The 13,853-nt window shown below is 41.0% G+C and overlaps 5 protein-coding genes across 6 annotated transcripts; 3 read left to right on the plus strand and 2 right to left on the minus strand.

Annotated features, from left to right (window-relative positions):
* Positions 1-852: 852 nt before the first annotated feature.
* LOC115628507 lies at positions 853-1,864 on the plus strand. Its single transcript, XM_030524650.1, has 2 exons — positions 853-1,421; positions 1,491-1,864. The coding sequence occupies exons 1-2, from the start codon at positions 971-973 to the stop codon at positions 1,610-1,612; spliced, it is 573 nt and encodes a 190-aa protein (XP_030380510.1). The 5' UTR covers positions 853-970; the 3' UTR covers positions 1,613-1,864.
* On the minus strand, positions 1,678-4,405 carry LOC115628506 (probable tRNA (guanine(26)-N(2))-dimethyltransferase). The gene is made up of 3 exons (XM_030524649.1): positions 3,915-4,405; positions 1,949-3,028; positions 1,678-1,891 (listed from the first exon to the last, which is right to left on the minus strand). The coding sequence occupies exons 1-3, from the start codon at positions 4,385-4,387 to the stop codon at positions 1,744-1,746; spliced, it is 1,701 nt and encodes a 566-aa protein (XP_030380509.1). The 5' UTR covers positions 4,388-4,405; the 3' UTR covers positions 1,678-1,743.
* A 109-nt stretch (positions 4,406-4,514) lies between these two features.
* LOC115628480 (peptidyl-tRNA hydrolase ICT1, mitochondrial) lies at positions 4,515-5,345 on the plus strand. Its single transcript, XM_030524603.1, has 3 exons — positions 4,515-4,702; positions 4,758-4,943; positions 5,024-5,345. Exons 1-3 carry the CDS (start codon positions 4,547-4,549, stop codon positions 5,285-5,287), a joined length of 606 nt encoding a protein of 201 aa, XP_030380463.1. The 5' UTR covers positions 4,515-4,546; the 3' UTR covers positions 5,288-5,345.
* On the minus strand, positions 5,265-7,506 carry LOC115628479. 2 transcript variants are annotated; one of them, XM_030524602.1, is made up of 4 exons: positions 6,811-7,506; positions 6,612-6,752; positions 5,622-6,551; positions 5,265-5,566 (listed from the first exon to the last, which is right to left on the minus strand). In XM_030524602.1, exons 1-4 carry the CDS (start codon positions 7,371-7,373, stop codon positions 5,362-5,364), a joined length of 1,839 nt encoding a protein of 612 aa, XP_030380462.1. In that variant the 5' UTR covers positions 7,374-7,506; the 3' UTR covers positions 5,265-5,361. The 2 variants fall into 2 exon arrangements, with proteins under 2 accessions (XP_030380462.1, XP_030380461.1); XM_030524601.1 differs by having other exon boundaries at positions 6,612-6,755.
* Positions 7,507-7,721: 215 nt separating this feature from the next.
* LOC115628576 lies at positions 7,722-7,881 on the plus strand. The gene has a single exon (XM_030524759.1). It carries the CDS (start codon positions 7,732-7,734, stop codon positions 7,858-7,860), a length of 129 nt encoding a protein of 42 aa, XP_030380619.1. The 5' UTR covers positions 7,722-7,731; the 3' UTR covers positions 7,861-7,881.
* The last annotated feature ends 5,972 nt before the right edge of the window (positions 7,882-13,853 follow it).

The raw sequence follows: 13,853 nt of genomic DNA on the forward strand, positions 1-13,853 counted from the left end.
TTTGGGTACAGGCTATAAAAATCGCTAGAAAATGGCTATAAAATGGCTTTCAAGAGCCTCAGACAACGCAGTTATATTTCGCATTAAAAATATTCCTCTTAAAAATCACGACTTACCAGATGGGCAGAAATAAACAGAAGGCAAATCAACTGCTAACGAGTGCGGGTTTATTTTATCCTTGCGTACATGCAGCTATATTTCAAATGTAAACAAGAGGAGAACACCAAGTTCGCTTGCTTTTCATATTGTATTGTTAGTATGATGCATTTTCATTTTAATTCTTTACCAGTTTTTTTTTTTACTGTTCATTTACGCGCGTCTGTTAACGCGTCACTGGTTTCGTCACAGAAAAGGTTACTGTTCCAGATACTTTGAAGCCCAATTTCCCCCTTTGGAATCAATCGAATTTTCTGCTCACCTACACTGTGAAAAGAAATTTGTGCTCGAATTTCAGCATCCTAGCTCTTACTGTTTGGGCTGCGAGTTAATCGCCAATTAGTCAGGACAAATGGTTCTATATGGTTCTAAATGGTTCTGGCAGGCTCAGAAAACATATACTTTTTATTTGATAGACGATCCCACTTTATTGTCAGCAAGTATGATAGAAATTTAAAATAAGTGCTAGGTTCTTCTAATTATTTTATTTTGAATTTAATTTAATTTTTGAACATTTTTTAAATTTGATTTAATTGGAATGAATTGATTTAAAAATAAGCGCTAGGGACATACATATGCATATACTATGTAAATACATATAACAAAGCAAAGCAACCAAACATTTCATTGACAAAACGTAACCAGGACAACGTAAAACTTTCAAACTCCACTCACTTTTACAGAAAATTGGTTAAACCGAACACTGAAAAATAAGAAAGTCGGAAAAAGCTAAAATTGAACTTGAGGCTTACAGCGTGTCTTTTGCATTCCCTTACTGGCTTTATTTTTGGGTATTCCCCAAGTCTTTGGCACAATGATCCAATACACATACGTAGCGGTTCGCAATGAATCCTTCGAACCGGACCTCCGCAATGAGGGCACCTACCTTTGTAAAATGCCGGCCCCGCCGCCACCACCGCCGGGTGCCAAAAACTGGTATAGTCATTTGAAGCCACACGAGCGCCTCTATTACCACCAGACCATGAACTCGGTCCGATGCAGCAAACGCTATCGCGGCAATCCGAATGTACCGCGGGATTCGTTGGACTTGCAGCTGCAGTCGCGGTATGATCATAGCCGCGAGGCATTTCCGGAAAAGGTGGATTCGGTGCTGCAGCGGGAAACGTGCAAGGCCGTCACCAGCTGGTCAGCACCGGCTGCTGAAAAAGAAATTGGGGCAAAAATCAAGGTCTTCCGTGTCCTACGCAACACTCGCACGGTTCGTAGGAAACAGGAGGATGCACTGGGCCATCCGTTGCGTATTGGTGAGTGTGAATCGAAGTTAGTTGAGGAAAAGCACATTTCTACTATATACATATATATTTGCTCCCCAGGTGGTTGCAAGGAAAAGGTTCACCCCCATAGCGTAAAGCTTATTTGTAGTGGTGTACATAATCAATTGGTCAACAATGGCTTCTCCCGCCAGACTTCGGACGGCAACTTCTTCCGCTACTAGACCAAACCAGTGTTTTTTGTTTTTTTTTTTTTGGCTAACTGCACGTACAATAATTCACAGAGGAACACGATACAACATATAATTATTGGGAAAATTGAATAAAATTTACAGAGCAACGTCATAAGTGCAAGTCACGCAGGAGACATCAGTTTCGGCTGTTTGGCCGCACCAGTTGGTTCTTCCAGCTGCAGTTCCACCTCTGAAGCCTCCGGCGCTGCTTTATGGCGTTGTTTTTTGTTTTGGTTACGATAACTCTTGGGCATTTTGTTATCACCGATCCTGTCGAGAAATGGACATTAGCAAGAGCACTGCAGGGTGTACGCGCAAGTTACTTACATAATGGTAGCGCGGGTGCCAGGTCCCCAGTGCGGTGTAGGATTCTCCTGGAAGCGTGAGAGTGCCTGCTTGCGACTGCTCGGATTTGCGGCCTCATGCAGCTTGTCAAATTCGTAATCAGCACTGCACGGTTTTGCGAGTATGGCTTGCAGGGGAGTGCCCTCGATCATGCGTTCTGCTCGTACCGGATGCCGCTTGTTCCAGCATCGCAGGATGTCCCAGAGCACCGCTGGCGGTGCATCCGTTTTAAGCGAGTTTTTGCTGGCATGCGAGTAGGAGACGCGGTAGCCCGCATGCAGTAGGGCCGAACGAAGCTTCAGCATAGGCACTATTTCTAGCTTAAGCACGCAACAGAGCTTATCGGGTGTATAGTAGAGGGGCACATCCTGCAGCTCTTCCAGCACCATGGACAGCATGCCCACAATTCGTCGTTGAGTGGTACATGCAGACAAGGGCTCACAACGCACAGCATTGAGCAAATCCGTGACGAAGTCCGTATTGTGTATAGGCGCCGACCAGATCGGACCGCCCATATGGTGCTTGTGACCGCAATGCTGGCAACTGCTGCCCACTGCCGGTCCAGTGGGTATGCTAAACTTCACCTTTTGCGGATTCTCTGGGGACGGACTGTGCCTTATGATGCCCAATGGCTGCAGCGTGTGGGTTTCACAGCCCGTGCACTGGTAGACCATTGATTGCTTGCTCATGCTGTATTTACACTGTGCCTGTCCGACATGCACACGTAGAAAGATTCTCACGTAGAAGTCGGCAGATATGCTCAGCAGGGGCTCAACGTATTTCCCGTAGCGATTGGCGTGCGTTTCGATACAGTGCAGAAGTATACGCAGTGCCATCTCATGGCAACATTTCATGCGCAGTGGCACAGATCCGTATTTTGCAAAACACGCCTCTGGCATATTGCCTGCCAAGACGGCCATATCCGTTGCGGTGACGAGCAACAGACCACCATTGACTAGGCATTGTATTGCACCATCTAGAAAACGATTTGGACAGCCATAAGGATCCAAATCCACAGCATCGAAGCGTTTCGCCGCCGGCGTTGATAAGTACATGACGGTCCTGCGTTAAAAGAAAGAACTGGTTATATCCTTCACACGCTATACGTATTTTATTCTCTGCACATTCGAAGCTCCGATCATTTCCAACTGATTTCAAACTGTTACTTCTTATGCGAGAAGCCCATCCCTAAAATTCAAAAACGCGAGTTTCCTAATAGGAAATGTTTGTCCGTCTTTCCGCTTACATACATGTATGTACATACATACATATATGTGCATTAGCAGCTTAAACCCCAAATATATATACATTTGTTCTATCTATACGCAGGCTTCTATAGCAAACCGTCTACTACTACTACTATATTGGCCAAGCCCCCGGGGAAAATTTTACCTGCGTTTTCAATTTTGAAACAACATTGTTAAGAACATTTTTTAATGTTAAATAAAGATTTTTAGACTCGTTTTGAATAAGTCTGAACAACCTTCAGACAATACTCTATCGCTAATTTAATTTTAATTCATATGTGTATAGTATATTTAATTAGTTTAGAATTTAAGTTAAAATAAATATACATACATATGTATGTCTAAAAAGTCAAATTAACTTACATACATATGTATAAATAAACTTTTTCTGGCAACGAAAAAATCCCCTAGACAATCTATTTGGCAAAAAAGGAAGAAATTCTGTTCTGACGTTGCTTTTTAGCGTAAGGGCTTTAGCTTGAATGGGTAATTCAATTTTCTTATTCAAGTTTCCTTATATTTTCCCAAATACTTTTTATAGAGAAATGCAGCCTTCAAGCCTATTTCGTTTAACGACAAAAGTAATTTAAAATAGAAGGAACTAGACCTAAAAAGCTAGTTCAGTATTTAAATTTTAAAACCCCGGTTTTTGGAACTAGTTCGGAAGAACCGACCTAACATTAGGCATCACCTTGACTTACATTGCATCCGCATGGCTCGTCTCAACCAGGTGCTCCACACCGTTATGTTGCACGTTGGCCTTAATCGATTCCACCGCTTGCTTCGACAAATCATTGGCCACAATGGTGTGTACGCCGGCTATTTCTTTGGCATAGCGAATACTGCGCAAACCTGTGGCCGACAGCGCTTCCAAAATGCGCAAGCCATCCTCGTACTGGGTACCGGCTACGTATGTCGCCTGCGACTCTACAGGTGGCGGTGTTTCGGTGGGTTGTTGTTGTGTGTGTTGCTTTTTCAACGCACGCTCGTGCCGCTCCTTTACCAATCGTTGAAAATATACGTTTATAACGGCAATGCTAAGATCACGGTTAAACTCCTGCACGGGATTGTAAAACACGTTCCCGCCGGACACAATCTCGGCACTCCTTTCACGTATAATGTTCTCCGAAAATCCGAGGAATGGAGCCTCCTGTTTTTCATGGTCCACTTCCATTTTGCATGCTCGCAGCACGATGTGGTTCAGTTATGGAATCGATAGTCGATACCGCTAGATATGGCATGACAAATATTTGTGAGAGAGTCACGATATCGATGTTGTAGTCCATACCTAGCTGTCGTAATAACCTGCCGTTTTTTAACTTTTTCAATTAAAATGAACAAAATATCGTGTGCATTTATTCGAATTTTACAGCACAGCAACTCTTATGGCGGTGCGACAGTGCTAGGTCGCCAATTATCTTATAAAAGCGACTTGTCGTTGGACAAAATATATCCAAACGTTCGACTGCAGCTCTACACGCCGCCACCGGTGATTATCCCAACTACAGTTATAGAATAACACAATAATAACTATTTAATTTTAGCCTCCCAGCGACGGGGACAAGTTTAATGGTTACGTTCCTATGGATAAACTTGAGATAACCTACAGTCGCAGCTCAGGGCCAGGTGGTCAGCATGTCAACACGGTGAACACAAAAGTGGATGTGCGCTTCAAGCTGGCCGAGGCAAAGTGGATACCCGATAAGACGCGTGCGAAGCTACTGAAGGCAGTAAGTGATCTAATTATGCACATTCATGTAGTATATAAAAATGAAAAATGTGAGTTTTTCATCTATACTCCCAAAAACAGTTGCAGAACAAAATCACAAAGGAGGGATACTTTTGCATCAAAAGTGACCTGACACGCTCACAGCAGCTCAACTTGGCTGATGCGTTGGAAAAGCTGCGTGCAATCATTCGGGCCCAAGAAGTAGAGGCTGCGTCACCTAGCGAAGAGACACTGGAGAAGATTAGGCGAAGGCAGGAGAAAGCCGCCCGCCAGCGGCTGCAGCTGAAACGTGGCCGTGCACAAGTAAAAGCTGATCGTCAAGGACCCAGTGCCGTTGATTTTTAGTTTGTGATAGAGACAAATCAGTTAATACATAAATAATAATGTTGATTATACAGTGGTACTTTGTAAAGCGTTCATCAATTCAGGACATCAGTGGCAGGAGTGACTGTAAATCTTTTTGTCGTTTGTTGTTCGTTCAGCACATCGACGACGGCGGTGGCCTGGGGAACTTGAAGTTTATTGATCTCACACGGCATTGTGGCGAAACGTGGACGAGGGAGCATACAAGACGTCGCATCTGGAGCCCTCTGTGTGGTGCGGCGAGATAGACCTTTACCTTGCCTGTAACTTTCATATGTAAAACTATAAATGCTGACGAGTTGGTAGTTTCACTTACCAGCGTTCGCTTGTGTTGGTAATGGTTGTATAAAGCTTTTCCAGGCGATGTATGGTGGACAAACTGTTGCGTGCTTCACGTTCTTGAAAACTGTTTCTTTTGATGATTGGGGACCATGTGTGCTGGTACGAATCCTTATCCAATTCCTGCAGGAATTCGCAATCAATACCTAAAGCTCGTTGATCCTCCTTATCCAGGTTTGTGAACTCGTCCATTATAGCCGCATCGGTAGATACAATGTCATGTTGTGCTCTGCAGCGCGCCAGCTTAATATCGTGCTTCCAGAAGTCGCTATTGTTGCGCGCTATAACTGGCGCGATCTCCTTCACCTTTAGCACCAAAATCCCCATCACATAGATGCAAAGAATATTAGAGAGGGTCAGGCACATGCTGATGCTCCCATGTATGGCTAATTCCGCCGCTTGATTGTTAGAATATTTATGCGACTTCACAACGTACAAATAGCGGGAATCATCGTTCTCAAATAACTTGTATATGCAAGCCAGGGCCCAAAGCAAACCAGAGTTAACAGCCGGTGGTAGCAACGATGCAGAAATGGCCACACCCACCAGCGATCCGATGTTGCCGCCTAATATGCCAATGGCTGCTGCCGCGCCCGAAGGTATTGCCGTAAATACGCCTACAATGAGCGAGTGAAGATCACAGCGCGATAGCATCTCCGCAGTCAAACCCTCGCCAATTCCATACTTCTTGTCTGTTGTACACACAACCAGACCGAAGAGGAAGCCCACCACCGTGGCAAGTAAAATACCTATTAGTTCGTTCTGCATTCCCAGTCGTCGTAAAGTGCGTTCCTCGATGACAGTGCCAAAGATCGCCGCTATGATGGGACCCATAAGCGGGGATATCAGCATGCTCGAGGCAAGGAATATAGTGCTGTTCTCAACAAGCCCGAATGAGGCCAGCACACTGTGAAATAGTGGATGGATCGACAAAAGGGATAAAGCATTCGCTGACCACAATACTCACGCTGCCGACACTAGCAATATACAAAAATCAAATGTTATCGCCGCATCCTGACGCACGTCTCGAACTATTTGAGCCACATTAAGACGCGACCGGACGGAGTTCATGAAGCGATTCCAAGCACCATGCTTTTTTGCATTTGCACTGCTATGAAAAAATCAGATGAATTATTCGAGCTTTGCGAAATTTGTTGTTTCTGTACCTATATTGATTGCTAGATAGATCTGCGTATTCGTCCTCTTCGTAACGGACATACGACTTGGTGGCTATGCAATTCATAACCGACACTGTCGAGCCTTCCCGATCTCCTATACCCCATTCCTGTAGCGCTTCGTGCAGTTTCTCGTACACCTCATTAAACTCAATTGTAAATGTGATCTGATACATGCTGCCCTCCACATTACTAAGCCACACAGCAGCGATTTTAAATTTGCGTAAGATCTCGCGCAGCACCTGTTCGATGGGAGTGTCCACGGGGAGATCGAGAGCAGGGCAAGATGGTGCGTCTGCCGATTGTACCTGCACAGTCGGCAATAAATTGCAACGTTGTGGAAATGCTTCAGATTGTGGCGTGGCTACCGTCTCGCTCATTGTCAGACTTATAGTTTGCCTACTTTGTGCATCCGTCTCGGGCTCACTTGTATTTGTATCGGCCATTGCCGTTGGCTCTGCCATTTGCTTGTCCACATAGACATTCCTCATGCGTTGCTCCTCAACAGCAGTCGGCACTGTGATTGTAAAGAGCACAGCTGCAGCGCCAGTCATTATGGAATAGTAGCTTAATGGATTTTAACGTTAAACAAAATAAAGCACATGCACGGAAGCAAAAAAAACAAAAACAATCTATTTTTACACAATCACACGCCCGACAGTGATGATTGCAAACTGCACTGCAAAATTCAATGCAATGTGTTCTTGCTTCTTTCAATTCACTGATAACGGTTCTTCGCATAGAGATCTGGCGCTAAGCCAAACTTAGTACATTGTGGGCGATAACACTTATCGATTTAGCTTTGCATCCCTATGATGTCCTGATGCATCGAAGTTTCACTCACGTGAAGATTTGCTAATGGTATAGAAAAATTCAGTCATCAGCGCGATTCGTTTCCGATTTGTAGTGGCAATGGCCCGACGGCAGTATTATTTTAGCAATTACACAAATTTTCACAAAAATCACATCAAATTGTTTGCTGTTTATATGAAAACAGCAAATTTAATGCAGAATTGCAATGTGCTGAAGCGCTCGCTTTAAGCTAACGCCGCCGTTCTATGTATGTATGTACGTGTACATGTATGAGCGTGTGTATTAGTGGTGTCTGTGCGGGTGTGTTAGCAATAAAAGGAAAAGTTATTAGTGTAATTTGTAGTATGCCAGAAATTGCATAAGCTGAAATCAAAGCTCATTCAACAAAAAAAGAAGAAACATGAAAATTTTAAAATGCTTGCAGTTTTATTGAAGCGCTTTACAAAATTGTAATCAATTACACATAAAATTAGGCGTGCCCAGTATTCAAATCTTGGTAGAAACTTCAAAAATGGTAAGTTAATGTCTACTTCAATTACAAATGTGTCTGATTGCATGTCAAGTACGAAGCGTGTAGGCGTATATGATTTTATACATACATAGATTTTTGTACATATGTACATATATACTATATGTAGTGTGTGTATACGGCTTATATAATATTATGTATTTCTGCCATTTCTGTCGTTAACTCTGTTAGACTCTGTATATCAAGCTTTTTGTGGACTTTGGCCTGCTGTCTTAATGTGTGATGCAATCGGATTTACAAATGCAATTACATGTGTGCATTCATTTATGTATGTATGTACATTAACATGTACATATACGGCAGGCCAATAGAGAGCGGCCTGAAGGGTATGAAGAAACAGGCTTTAAGTTCGGCGGTTGCGGTAGGCAAAAAGCTGGTGTGCCAGGTACATACGTTCTCCCGCTCGCCCACGCCGCCTATTGTAAACAGATGTTTTTCGCCAAGTGGCAGGCAGTGCGCATGTCCGGCTAAACCAAAACAAGTTGACAAGACGCGTTCTATGTCATGGTGCAACACAATGCCCCATCTGCCCACCACTCTCCGCCACTGCAGATGACATCTTATGGCCATAAAAGTTACAATGGCAAGAAAGCTGAATGCAGCGCTCGATAGTATGCTATACTTCCCAAAAGTATATGTGCATATGCTTGTATTGGTATGCGGCATTATACAAGTATAAAAGAAGGCGGAAGAAGTCTAGCTGCCGCCATGTTTGTTGTTTTTTGTTTCCGTCGCTGGTTACATGATTTAGTTTTGTTATGAGGAAAATGCCTTGACAGCTAAACACAGTCACACACAGATTCAGAATGATATTGCTTCTGCGTCACGCCCCTTACAGAGTATTTATTATCTTATATACGCCACTGGCTTCCCATACAGCGTGCTTTTTCCTCCCCATACATGGCCATTGCGAAAGTGTAATAAATTTGTATTGTTCTTTTTTGTTTGTTTTGGTGGGGTGGGGGTTTGTCGCCTTTGAAGTGGCAACTGCTGAGCCGCAATGGCTTGCTGCTCATTTGTTTGCCTGTGTTTGGTTCTTTTCATGCTGGTTTCCTATTTTCGGGTGTTGTATTGCGTCTCGCAGAACAAATGCCGTAGTTGTCTCCACCACAACCACCATCGATTGTCCTTGAGCAGCACTTGCCATTTACATAACATGCGGCGCAGACGGTTTATTTTTGTTTGTGGTGCTTTGAATGTGGCCCCAACAAATATTCGTTTTGTGTAATGTTTAAAATATGTGCACTACTAATATAAGTCTAATGAGCTTCGTCATATTCTACAATCGTTTGAGAGCACACTTTTAAAAGTTATATTTCCCACATTACTTAATAAACAATTTTCACAATTGTTATGAGCCCAAAGGATAAAAAGGCATACATGTTTAATGCGAAAACACCCAGAAAAAGGAATATGAAGTTTTCATCAGTATAACGAGGCTAACCGATATAGCAATATCTGACTGTTCGTCTGTAAGAGCGCAAGGATAACGGGCATGAAATATCCGCTAGAAAAACCCAAAGTTGGTATACATACATAAATTTTCTAAGGCCATGTTTGTGTTTTCCCGGTTCACTTTCAAATCCCATGCTTTTAGCAATTTTTCAATAATTTTATATTTTTGGGAAGTTTGTCTCCAACTAATCCAGTTGCATCCTTTTTTTTATTAATGTTTCTTTATGCTTCGTTTCTCAAGTATAGCTAAACTCTAAAGTCACAGCTACAAATTTAGGTTCATTTACTCCCAAAGAGTTCTAATGGGAATAAGAACGTAATTCTAATATACAAGTATCACAGTCAATTAAAACCATCTATGTAAGTATTACTATTATGCAGCTATTATGTTGCCTTAAGCTCTAATATCAATATAAAACAGGACCGAGAATTGCAATCAAAGCTGTCGTTTTTGCATGTGTAAGTTGTCCTTAGATTTCAATTACGAATATGTGCACTTTGTGCAAATCCAACAGCTTGCCAATTGATTGTTCAAGTACAAGGATACTACACTATGTAAGAGACTACACATACATATTTGTGTGTGTGCATTTGTGTTTGTGGAAATGTGCTGCCCACGCCAACTTTAGGCAAGGATATGCTAGCGATCGATATGGAAATGCCACGAACTCGCTATTGAAATTTTGTTGAATGCTATGTAGAGTGTAGAGGCAGACATGAGAATGCAGGGTATGTGTTTTGTAATTATAAAACTACATACGAATACGTGTAGTTATCCTCGCTGCTGTTTGGTATATACATACTAGACCAGTATATTGCACGCCACATCAAGACCAAATCCAATTTACAAGTAAGGTGCAGTTTAATGTGCGGATTGACCGATGACGCGATTTTTGTGGGCACTGGCCGGCAAATTCAATTAAAAAAGAATATTTTTACAATTCCCAGTGCGAGTTGAATGTGAAGGAATGGGGATCTTTTGCTTTAACATCTACTCATTAAAAATGTAGTTGGCTGCAATGAAATTGTTACGTTTTCTGTCCGCAACAGAGGTGCTGTTAACAGAGCCGCAAACACTGTTAAGTTGCTGTTAGCCAGCCACTGGAAGAGCACCGGCCTGGCTACGATTTTGTCAGTCTCAGTTCTCTACTGAATAGCGCTCGCAGCAGTTTGTTTTCCATCGCTCCATCCGCTCGTTTTGTTTACTTGCGTGCATAATATTTACAACAAGACCTTATGTATGTACATACATATGGACATATGTATGTATATTGAAGCAAGCTGTGTTTTTACAGTTCTCCCTTTACGTACAGATTGTGTAAAAAGTTTATTGTGCGCTGCGGTCTCTCTTTAGAAAGTTGAGAAATCACATTTCGCAAAGCGTGTAAGAAACAAGTAATTTTGATAATTGAAACAATGTATACGTGTCCGCGTTTGTGAACTGAACAAAATATGTTATGAAATGTTGTTATTTATAAAACCATAAAGTATTGGCAGACAACAACTGCGAAACAAGACGGGGTCGCAGACGTCCAAATATTTCAAGAGAGCGCACATCGAGGAGAGCAACAACTAAGAACAGCTGCCATTGCCACTGCCGGTTGCCTCTCACTTTGTGGTTGTTGTCACTGTTGTTGTTGAATGGAAAAGCAGCGAAAATCGAAGGTAACAGCTCAAGTAAAATACCTGAGATACGCATAGCAAAGAACAGCATTTTTGAACATACTTACGAGTTATGTACGTGTGCATGGTATGTATGTATGTACATACTTATGTATAGTATTTATATAAATATTGTTGCTTCTGAATGTAGTTTCAGAGCAACTGATTAATGCATGCTGTGCATTGGTGCTCTAAGTGGTCCAGCATCTATTTTTAGTTACTATTCACTATTCAAAAAATCATTTTGTTAGTTGTAAAACGATATGAATCACTCTCAAGTGCTGTTGCTGGCTCACATTTCAAAGCCATTTGACACTGTGTGGTACATTATTTTAACTGAGAAATGACTCAGTAAGCAGCTTTTTCGCTTTTTTAACAATGTCTGTCGGATTCCCACAGCATAAATATTTATTTATTTATGTACACGCGCGCATGCTTATATAAAAAGTTTATCTATTTGTGAACATTTACTTACTATATACACATACATATGTATGTACATATATCGAAATTAACTCGTCAATCAAATTGATTTCATATCAATTTGTGCTCCAAACTTAGTCATGTCTTCCGCTTGCATTTTGTTGGTATACTCGTATGTATAGTACATCAATTCCTGATATTCAGTTCCAGTTGATTTTCAAGGGTACCCATATTTTGTTTACTATCTTTGTGTAATGACAAATACGCGTTAAGACTTTGAATGTTATCTATAACATTTTTTCCTGCAACATTTAAAAGAATTTCTACCTGTAAGCCATGCAGGTATTACAAAAAAATGGACGGTGTTAATGGGTTTTAAAGCTCATGGTAGTATGTCCAGTTGCGCTGACCAATAAAAAAGGCATTCTTACCAACTTAAAGACATGGGTTTCAAAGCTCGGCCATCTTATCTTGATGTATAGCTTTCTTTGTTCGTATGCATAAGTACAGTTATTGTGCTCTGCAAGGATTTGAATTGAATGTATCTTTTTTTTACTTTATATACCCCAATACCAACAGAAAAAAGGGTCACTAGTTTTATGAATGTTTGTAACACACAAAGCAAAGCATGGTATACAATAAAAACTATAATTATTCTTGATCAGTATGATGTGATGAGCTGATATTTAGATCATCTGTACGCACGTAGGAATTTTGGAAGTTTTAAGAATTAGAATCAGGAAAATTGGTATTCATGTATATTCTTAAATTTATGCCTAAGCCAGGTATCTCTATGGCATAGTAAAATACCTGATCGGTACATAAAACAATGAGAATTTATGTGTGACTAGCTCTATAATAAAGTTGCTGGAGAAATTTAAAGTTATATTAAGATAAAATTATGTACGCTCTTTAAAAACCCATTGCAATAAAACAGACATTTTTGGCACAACATATTTGCGAATAATGTAGTTCTGGGTACATTTCCATTAAAAATGATTTTCTTAAATAACGTAAAAAATAGATACATATTATATAAATTAAATCGAAATTTGTATTAACATTTAAAATAGTCGGTTACCTAAGCGAACAAAACAAGCTCATAATCTTCTTCTGGGAGAAATATGAATATTAAAGATGGTGTAGTAATCAGGCATCAGCGCATATGGTCTGTTCCTGCCTCCATCTTCGAGGTGTCTGCATATATGTTAGTGGCGTGTTGGTTTTAGTCCTGCCAATCGAACTGTGTCCGAAGCTTCCTGTTCAAAATAAATAGCAATAAATAAATAACTTCCGGTGGACATCATATTCTTCCAATGGCCTTGCCGTATAGAACTGTTATGAATTAAAATGCTCTTTTTATACCCTTGCAAAAGGTATATTGGTCATGGCTGATCACCCTCGCTAATAATGAAACAACATATAGTATACTCCAGTTTGACAAATCGGACTACTATATCATATGTACAACGATCTTAAAAAGTCATGGTATTAAACTCGTGATAGCTTGCTAATGAACCATAACCATATAAATTATAAGTATATTATGTAATTTATGAGTGGATTAGCTAGCTTCTGCATTGATTGTTATTAAAACAATCATACAAAGCCTATACTGTCTAATCATCCCCAAACCGTGCCATTACCAGACTATTTTGATAGTTCATGGTCAGGCAATGGAGCTCAAAGCATTTGTAGCGGGCTGTTGTTGCCTTATTTCAAATGGGCATTACAATTGTGCAAATTGCGTTTCGACGGCATGCCTTTAACCAACTTCCGACCCGAAAAGGAGCAACATATCGGCAATGAGCAATGGTGTGCCTATTAATGGTTTTCCTATACTTATATTCGATGCATACGAGTATTGCAGAAGTATCTACATGTAACTAACTATACATACTATGCATATAGTATATGCAAAGATATTTATCTTTGGCCGGCCTGCGTGTCCGCGTTGAGGTTACAATTTTCATTGAATTGATTTATTAATATAAATGACTTTGCACTGCTGGTGGAAGCTCGTGGCCTTATCGATTGAGGGTGCAACAAGGCGATGTTTACCTAGATTTGGGAAATGAGTTGTACTTGAAGTAGTGGAAATTGAAATGGCGGGCAGTACTATTTGTAAGTAAACAAGTTACATTTATTGCTA

The sequence above is a fragment of the Scaptodrosophila lebanonensis genome, unplaced genomic scaffold, assembly GCF_003285725.1.
Source record: "Scaptodrosophila lebanonensis strain 11010-0011.00,11010-0021.00 unplaced genomic scaffold, SlebRS2 tig00000118-arrow-arrow-pilon, whole genome shotgun sequence".
Taxonomy (NCBI): Eukaryota; Metazoa; Arthropoda; class Insecta; order Diptera; family Drosophilidae; genus Scaptodrosophila; species Scaptodrosophila lebanonensis.